Source organism: Nansenia antarctica (assembly GCF_963989245.1).
Source record: "Nansenia antarctica genome assembly, chromosome: 9".
NCBI lineage: Eukaryota > Metazoa > Chordata > Actinopteri > Argentiniformes > Microstomatidae > Nansenia > Nansenia antarctica.
In genome coordinates, this window is record NC_137679.1 from 5,620,465 (window position 1) to 5,630,464 (window position 10,000).

Below are 10,000 nucleotides of genomic sequence, written 5' to 3' on the forward strand. Positions count from 1 at the left end.
GTCCAGGCTGTGTGTGTCCAGGCCTCCGATACACCCCCCCCTGATGCCTCAGACACACACACACACACACACACACACACAGACACTGTACGCACACACACACCCACACACACACACACACACACCTGATGCCTCAGGACACACACACAGGGGGGGTAGTGGTGGTCTAGTGGATAGTGAGTTGGACTTGGGATCGGAAGGTTGTGAGTTCAAATCCCGCCTGAAGCCACACCACTACTAGTGTGCCCTTGGGTAAGGCACTTAGCCCTCAGTTACTCCAGGGGGAATGTCCCTGTAATTCGTAATTGTAAGTCGCTTTGGATAAAAGCTAAATGGCAAAATTATTAAATTAATTACACACACACACACACACACACACACACACCTGACGCCTCAGGACACACACACACACACACACACAGGGCCGGTCCTAGGCATAGGCGAACTAGGCGGTCGCCTAAGGCGCCAAATGCCTGGGGGGCGCCAAATGCATTTAAATAATTTTGTCTCTATGAATTTCATGTCTCTATGAAAATATGTCTCAGCCTACTGTCTATTTTTGTCTTGAAACCATTGTTGTCCATATTTTTACTGTTGAATGTGTGGGTGGTGATAAGGCAGTACTGGTGGCTTAATGTGGTGGTGGTGGTGGTGGAGCCCCTAACATTTGTGGGGGGGGGGCATCAAATCATACTCTCGCCTAGGGCACCTAAATGCCTAGGACCGGCCCTGCACACACACACACACACACACACACACACACACACACACACTCACACACGTAGGTGACAGAGAACATATTTCTTTAAGGAACAATTCTGAAGTGTCCAATGTTCGGTCTTGGAGAGCACTATGACTTTTTACCCATAATGCCGTAGGAGGGGGGTCCTCTGCTGGCTGATTGGCTGATTCCCTCGGCTCAGGATGGGGCCGGTCCATTAGCCAATCAGGGGCCTTTAATTGGGACACTGTTTTGTGTGATGAGCTGTTGGATTAAGAGGTGGGAACACGTGTGTGTGTGTGTGTGTGTGTGTGTGTGTGTGTGTGTGTCTGTGTGTCTGTGTGTGTGTCTGTGTCTGTGTCTGTGTCTGTGTGTGTCTGTGTGTGTGTGTGTGTGTGTGTGTGTGAGTCTAACATGCTGTGATCTCTCTTCCCTCTCACCTGCCTCCCTCCTCCCATTGGACGACCCTGGACGCTGTTGGCTCTGGTAGTCACATGTGAGTACACACACTACTGAGTACACACACTTCTGAGTATGCACACATTAATAATAATAATAATAATAACCATAGTAACACAACAACAACGAAGTACGTAGAACACCAGGGGGCCGTTCCACTAAAGTGGATTAGTATATCGGCGATTGAAATAAATCAGGCGATCAGGCAACTCGGGATTGGAATTCAAGCCTCAGGTGATTCCTGAACGAGGATCAGGCTTGTGTCATCAGTGTTCACAGAACATCGGCTTAGAAATCCTCGATATGGGCTCGTGCACGCCGACATAAAGAGCCCCGAAGAGTCGATCTGTCGATATGAAGATACTCCACTCTGCAGGGGTTCTACATTTGCGCAGCATTACGAATTATTGATCTTTATGAAGACGGAAAAAATAAGATGTAAAATAGTGCAATACTGCCGCAATTACCAAGGCGACTGAAATGGTTTGGCAAGAAATTGCTGACCGATTAAATGCGTAGGTCATACTAGCCCCAGTTATTGTTATATGTTCATATTTTTAATAAATTAATATTTACTACTGTGGTGATATCAGCAGCAGGCTACAAACCGTCATTTCGTCACAATGGCCTAGTGGTATCGACCGCTGCCATAGTTTTTATTCGTCATTTTAAATCTGTGGTTCGAATCCCTCTTCAGACACACTTTTTACTGCATTTCGTTGTCTGAATCTAATCTAAAATTTCATCTAAAAAAGTATGTAGGCTATAACATAATGGTGCAGGCTAATTTACAAGAACTGACACGATTACAATGGTGTTTGAAGCCTTTGCATGAAGGTTTCGGTTAAATGTAAAAAAAAAAAAAAAAATTACTAAAATCAAGTTCCGAACTCGCAACCTTCTGAACTCTAGCTGGTTGCCTTAACCACTGCGCCAGCCAGACCGCTGTGACACAAGCAATGCAAGTTGATAGACATACCTATTTATTTTATTTTATTTTTTACACTTTTTAATTTATTTATCTATCGATCTATCTATCACACTTTCAAAATATCAGGTTATCTATCACACAATCAAACTATTTATCTATCTATCGATCGATCACACTTTCAAATTATCAAATGATCTATCTATCACACAGTCAAACTATCTATCTATCTATCTTGTGTGAAGTGGGAACTAATATTTCCTAAAAGACACTTGAGGAACTGTCGTTCGGGATGTAGTTTCCGCCTGTGACGCACGCATTACCTTAGCCAGTCTCTTAGCCTGCTCGCGACCAGAATAACTCAGCAAGATAAAATTATCGCCGATTAGAACTTTATCGCGGATTAGAAGATAATCGACCTTCGTGGAATACCCTCCAGGGGTGTACAAAACGGAGAACAGACTGCTTGTAATGCATGGAATGCGTCTCTCACACACACACACACACACACACACACACGCACACACACACACAAGGGGCGACTGTAGGCAAACCTGGCCTCTAATGATCGCAAGGTCAGCTGCTCTGCGGTTCGAACCCCGGCTGGCCACGCGTCGAGGTGTCCTCGAACAACCAAAGCGCTGAGCCACTAATTGCTCCAGGGGCCGTCTATGGCAGAGCTTGCATAGAGCATAAAATACAAAATTCCAACAATTGACTGACAAGTTGATTGCATGGCAATAAAACTATTATTATTATTATTATTATTATTATTATTATTATTATTATACAATTTTGTTCTATTTTATGATGTGTCTCAATGGAAGCATGTAGAGATTGAATAGAAGAGGGACAAGGATTGATCCTTGGGGAACCCCACATGTCATTGTAATTTTGTCAGACACAAAGTTGCCAATGGAGACATTTAATTTAATTTAATTTTGTCATTTAGCAGACGCTTTTATCCAAAGCGACTTACAATTACGAATTACAGGGACATTCCCCCTGGAGTAACTGAGGGCTAAGTGCCTTACCCAAGGGCACACTAGTAGTGGTGTGGCTTCAGGCGGGATTTGAACTCACAACCTTCCGATCCCAAGTCCAACTCACTATCCACTAGACCACCACTACCCCATAGACATAGACATAGACATAGTAGCTTCTGTCCTGTAGCTAGGATCTAAACCAGTGTGGTTCCGTGTGTTCTCCCAGTTCACACTGCCTGTGTGTGTGTGTGTGTGTGTGTGTGTGTGTGCGTGTGCGTGTCCAGGTGTTCTCCCAGGGCATGCAGCAGCAGCAGCAGCTGTTCAGGCTGGCTGGGCCGGGGGCCGACCAGGACCCCCAGGGTGTGTTCACCATCCACAGGCTGACAGGAGAGGTGGCGGTCAGCCGCCCGCTGGACAGAGAGAGCATGGACGTCTACAGGGTAGGACGGGAGGGTGATTCCACCTCCTTTCTTATCTAACGACATCAAGGTTCTAAAATTGGGGGTTGGGTGAATTGGTGCCTTGTTATCTTTGTTCAGCCAAGTTTCAGTTATAAATAAAACATTTACTTCATAGGAGCTAATCAGAGACAGGGACAGAGAGAGCATGGACGTCTACAGGGTAGGAGGGGGGGGGACAGAGAGAGCATGGACGTCTACAGGGTAGGACGGGGGAGGGGACAGAGAGAGCATGGACGTCTACAGGGTAGGACGGGGGGGGGACAGAGAGAGCATGGACGTCTACAGGGTAGGACGGGGGGGGACAGAGAGAGCATGGACGTCTACAGGGTAGGACGGGGGGGGGACAGAGAGAGCATGGACGTCTACAGGGTAGGACGGGGGGGGACAGAGAGAGCATGGACGTCTACAGGGTAGGACGGGGGGGGGACAGAGAGAGCATGGACGTCTACAGGGTAGGACGGGACGACAGAGAGAGCATGGACGTCTACAGGGTAGGACGGGGGGGGACAGAGAGAGCATGGACGTCTACAGGGTAGGAGGGGAGGTGGGGGACAGAGAGAGCATGGACGTCTACAGGGTAGGACTGGGGGGGGGGGACAGAGAGAGCATGGACGTCTACAGGGTAGGAGGGGAGGTGGGGGACAGAGAGAGCATGGACGTCTACAGGGTAGGACGGGGGGGGGACAGAGAGAGCATGGACGTCTACAGGGTAGGAGGGGGGGGTGACAGAGAGAGCATGGACGTCAGAGAGCATGGGGGGACAGAGAGGACATCCACATCTACAGGGTAGGACAGGGTGTGTGTGTGTGGATGTGTGTGTGTGTCAGCATGTTTACCACTGAGACCCTATATACATGTACATACACTGAGTTGTATTCATGTTGGATACAAACATCATAAAAAGCATTTCTGCTGCTTATTCCTCTGCTGCTCCGTCTCTCCGCCGTGACGGGAAACATGTCGTCTGTTTCCTGTCTCACGGGTGACTGGGTTGGTGTGTGTGTGTGTGTGTGTGTGTGTGTGTGTGTGTGTCTCACGGTTGACTGGCTGCTCACATGCGGCAGAAGTTGGTGTTTTTATGATGAAACAGCAGAAGAGACTCAGCCTCTGACACCTCAGGGCTGTCTTCTCTCTCTATTTCTCTCTCTCTCTCTCCTTCTCTCTCTCCCTCTCTCTCTCTCTCCTTCTCGCTCTCTCTTTCTCTCTCTCTCTCTCTCTCCCTCTCTCTCCTCCACAAAAACACTTCCTTAGTAATAATAATAATAATAATTTATTAAATTTATATAGCGCTTTTCCAAGGCTCAAAGACGCTGACAATATATGATACACATGGGGACACACAAAAACAACAAGTAACAACAACAAGTAACATGGAACACAGAGTCAGCGAACGGGGAGGGGGTGTAGAGTCCGGTGTTGATGTTGCTGGGAGCCTCGATGGATGTGGCGGCGGCAGCGGAGAATGCCTGCCTTGGTGGCAGCAGCAGCAGTGAGGCGATGGTTGTGGTTCAGTGAGTGTAGGTGAGACGAGAGAAGGGCAGGGGGAGGTGGGGGGCAGGTGAGATGGCCGGGAGTCCAGGGCAAAACGACAGGCGGTGCCGCCGTTGCCGTTGTCGTCAGTATTGCCAGCCTGGGACCGAACCCGCGCGGCCGGCCAGCCTAGCCGTGCCATGCCAGCGACCAAATCGCGCAGCAGTGAGTGAAGGCTGGGAAGGACCGACACTCACCTGCGGAGATGGCAACCCCCGAGCCGGGGAGGGAGCGGTGGCTACCTCCCGGGACGAGGGTAGTAGCACGGCACGGCCAGGCCAGCGATGTCTGAGAGCGGCGCGCAGCGGGTCGGTCGGCAACACAGAGCCGGGGGACAGGAACGATGAGGCGGTGAGTACTGCAGTCCGGTAGTGAAGGCGGTGAGTACTGCAGTCCGGTAGTGAAGGCGGTGAGTATTGCAGTCCGGTAGTGAAGGCGGTGAGTACTGCAGTCCGGTAGTGAAGGCGGTGAGAGGCGGAAGATGGCGAGGGGGAAGGCAGCGGAGGTCGGCGGGACAGGATACAAAAAGGATAGGACAGGATACAAAAAGACAGCATACAAAAAGACAGGATACAAGAAGACAGGACAGGACCGGGAAACAGAAGCGGCAGTCACAACGCGGACGCCAGCGTGCTCTGAACCCGGAAAAACAACTACGGGAAACGCAACAGGACAAACAGGACGAACAGGACAAGAATTATGACACCAACTGCACAACGTAGTAGACAGAGAGAGCAGTGGTGGGGAGGGAGGGAGCAGGGAGGGATGGATGGAGAGAGAGAGAGATGGAGAGAGAGAGAGGGAGGGAGTGAGAGAGGGAGGGATCGAGGGAGGGAGGGAGGGAGGGAGGGAGGGAGAGGGAGTCTGTTAATTATCCTAGTGATCTTCTCCGTCTTCAGTAACAGTGCATTCTGGGATGTGTGTTCAGTAACAGAGTGCATTCTGGGATGTGTGTTCAATGCAGGGGGTGATCAGGGTAATGACCCTGTAATGAGGCGCTGCTAATGCGGGGTACACACATAAGGATTTTTTGGCCGGTTTTGGCCCGATTTTCGGATGTCTGAAAACAACAGAAAACGCCCGGTTATCAGATGGCTCTTAACATTTTCCTATAACAGAATCCTGGGGTGTGAGGTGTGTTAAGAGTCACTTCTCTTCAATTGTGCAATCAACTCTCCCGACAACCTGCTCGGAAAATGGGCGTGGCCGGCAATCGTAAATGTGAAATGTGTTCAATACTTCCGACCAGAAACCATAGGGTTGCCAGATTGTTTGGTGAAATTAGCGGTTTTAGACTGTGGTTAGGGTGGAAAATGTCATTCCCATCTGGCAACCCTGCTCGCCAATCAAGAAGCGTGGGGAACGAGACTAGAGAGTTTGGAGTCTGTCGTAACGAAAATCTTTATGTCTGTGGGGTGCTGAAATTGGGAAATTCGCGCACACCACACACAACACGATCAAGGCTGTTCAAATCCAAGATTTTGTTTCTTCATGTGTGGGGTCTGTCTCAGATAAGATTTCTGTTAAGATTTTGAAATTCCTTATGTGTGTACCCCGCTTTACTGCTGCTGTTACACACACACACACACACACACACACACACACACACTCTCTCTCTCTCTCTCTCTCTCTCTCTCTCTCTCTCTCTCTCTCTCTCTGTCTGTCTTTCAACCCCACTCTCTCTCTCTCTCTGTGTGTATGTGTTGGTGTGAGTCATGGTCTGGCTCCCTGTAGTGAAGTCATTATGTTAATCCTCTCTGCCCTCTGCGGTTGCTATGTGGAATTATGGTCTGGGCTGGGCTGCTCCCGGTTGCTATGGGGTTATTATTATAGCCTGGACCTGGTTCCCATGGCACATCTAGACTGGGCTGCTGCAGGTTGTTATGGGGTTATTATGGTCTGGACTGGGCTGCTCCCGGTTGCTATGGGGTTATTATGGCCTGGTTGTGATAAGTGATATGTCTGAAGAATCCTGCGTTGTAGACTGCTCAGTTGGATCAAGAGCATCGAGGGACGGGGGAGCAGAGTTCATGAGGTCGAAGAGTATGTTGCTTGTTTGATGGTATTCTCCCCATCTGTTTAAGTGGAGGCCGACTCCTTTGAAGAGGTGTCTCTGCCTCCAGAATATGTTCCAGGGGTCAATACATTTCAGCCCTTTAACAGATCTTATCCACCTCATTTTTCTGGTTTTCTGCTCGAAATGACATGCCCACAGTGAATATAGAATATCTCCACAATCACAAGGGCCTTCATAATGATCTTGTTATCAAATGAAAGCTAACACATGTGGGGTGGCTGTAGAAGTGTCAGAATCAAAATCTATGTTACTGTGTCAGAGTAAATAGAGCTAGAACATTATAAAACATCTCTAATTCAGTCTCTGCCTAAAAAAAAAAACAGCTTTTACAGTGAATATCACCTTGGAAACCTGATAACCAAGCCCAAATCATCTAGGAATCAGTACTCCAGGGTCTTATTAGTACTTGTGCCAAAGTCGATGCTAGTAATGTGAGCAAATGCAACTTTGTACCTGTTTTAGTACAGGTATGTTTAGGCGGACACCTATATGTTTAGGCCATTTGGAGATATTTTGGCACCATCTTTGACCTTTGACCTTTCTCATGTATCAGATGTTTTTTTTTTTTTTGGGGGGGGGGCGGATTTTTTGGGGTTGGCCGACCAATGGTATGGAAATTCGGCGTTGAAACCGGACATGACACATTCTCCAGTTGGAGAAAACTGGATGTGACTTATGCGGGGTACACACATAAGGAGTTTTTGGCCGGTTTTGGCCCGATTTTCGGATGTCTGAAAACGACAGAAAACGCCCGGTTATCAGATGGATCTTAACATTTTCCTATAACAAAATCCTGGGGTGTGAGGTGTGTTAAGAGTCACTTCTCTTCAATTGTGCAATCAACTCTCCTGGCAACCTGCTCGGAAAATGGGCGTGGCCGGCAATCGTAAATGTGAAATGCGTTCAATACTTCCGACCAGAAATCATAGGGTTGCCAGATTGTTTGGTGGAATTAGCGGTTTTAGACTGTGGTTAGGGTGGAAAATGTCATTCCCATCTGGCAACCCAGATGCACCAATCAGAGAGCGCCCCCACCCCTCCTCCCCCCGCTTCTTCCTTTTTTATTTTTTGTGTGTATTCTACTTAAAACGGATCCCGCAAACTCAAAGGGAGTAAAGGGTTGAACAGAATCAGCATAGGTTTTATTTCAATAAAAGCAGTTTTAAAGTAATTTTAAGGAGCACCATATTCACAGTGATGGAACCCTGCTCGCCAATCAAGAAGCGTGGGGAACGAGACTAGAGAGTTTGGAGTCTGTCGTAACGAACATCTTTATGTCTGTGGGGTGCTGAAATGGGGAAATTGGCGCACACCACACACAACACGATCAAGGCTGTTCAAATCCAAGATTTTGTTTCTTCATGTGTGGGGTCTGTCTCAGATAAGATTTCTGTTAAGATTTTGAAATTCCTTATGTGTGTACCCCGCTGTAGGCTGTGTTTACCGTCTCGGGAAAAGAATGGTGGCATCGTATAGCATGCAAAATTGTGATCGATGAAGAGAATTGATCGAGGTAAGCTCTTTATATCACTTCGGATACACCTGTGGGTCCGTTGGCTACTATGAGGTTAAGTTTGTACTCTCTTGAGAGCCAAGTGTTAAGGCTTTGAAGTTACCTCTAGCCACTGTGGGCAAAGGTCCGCTGATCAATGTTTCAATCTTACGCTTTTAAAACGTTCTATAAAATCACGTCTCAAGTCTTGTGGTCGTAAATATTGAACACGTTTACCATTTTCCTTTTGTCGGCCCCGACCATTTTCCAAGCAGATTGTCGGGAGAAATGGACTCTTAACACACCTCACATCACAGGATAATCTTGTAGGATAATCTTTAGAGCCCTCCGATAATCGGGCGTTTGCTGTCCTTGGTCGGAAGGGGGAAAATCGGCCCAAAATCGGCCAGATTATCTTTATGTGTGTACCCGGCCTAAGTCTCCAATCAGCAAAGTATCTTTTGGAGGTGAGGGCGGGGGGGTCTGTTGTCGCTCCGTGCCAGGGCACATTCATTCTGTGTGTCTTGGCTGGGTCCGCTGCATGTCACACAGAGAAGCAGAGAGAGGAGGGGTGTGAGGGGTTCGTGTCCTTGAGCTCTTTCCCAGCTCCTCATCCGTGAGGTTTGACTGGCGTCTCTGACTCTTATCTGGGCGTTGTGCAGTCAAGCACGCCTGTTGCTCTGCGGGCCTGTCTATCGCTAATGCTAAAAAGGACTCTGCCTTTCTCTCTCACTCTTCTCTCTCTCTCTCTCTCTGTCTCTTTCTCTCTCTTTCTCTCTCTCCACCCCCCACCCTCCTTACCCCCTCCCTCTCTCTCTCAACCCCCCTCTCTCTCTCTCTCTCTGTCTCTCTCTCCTCCCCCACCCTCCCTCTCTCTCTCTCTCGCCCTGCCCCTCTCTCTCTCTCTCTCTCTCTCTCTCTCTCTCTCTCTCTCTCTCTCTCTCTCTCTCTCTCTCTCTCTCTCTCTCTCTCTCTCTAAAAGGACTTGGGTATCTTTGGTCAGGCCTCCAGCTCCTTATCTCGGTGCTGAAGACAAGCTGCTGCTCTGCAGGCCTGTCTGGGTCCAAAGCTGATGGGTCTGGGTCTGGGTCCACAGCAGCCCGCTGCTTTCTGGACCTGTTCATCACCAGTGTTCATCACCACTAGATAGAGACCACTATCTAAATCATTTGTTCTGTCTGGAGTCGTTTCATCAGAGGGGAGCATGAATCTGTCTCTTTACGTGTCCTGCTTCTGGTAGCTGAGTGTCCAATCATCTATCTTTATAACAATCACACACACACACACACACACACACACACACACACACACACATCATCTATCATTATAACAATCATGATCTCTTT

At 48.4% G+C, this 10,000-nt stretch overlaps 1 protein-coding gene across 1 annotated transcript in view; it reads left to right on the forward strand.

The window, feature by feature from the left end:
• The window catches only part of LOC308165065 (cadherin-13-like), a gene marked incomplete at both ends in the record, with an annotated part of 194,442 nt that overhangs the window by 52,111 nt on the left and 132,331 nt on the right, over window positions 1-10,000 (forward strand). Inside the window, one exon of the mRNA XM_080539165.1 lies at window positions 3,379-3,534. Coding sequence (XP_080395291.1) covers window positions 3,379-3,534 — 156 coding nt within the window. The remainder of the gene's footprint in view (window positions 1-3,378; window positions 3,535-10,000) is intronic.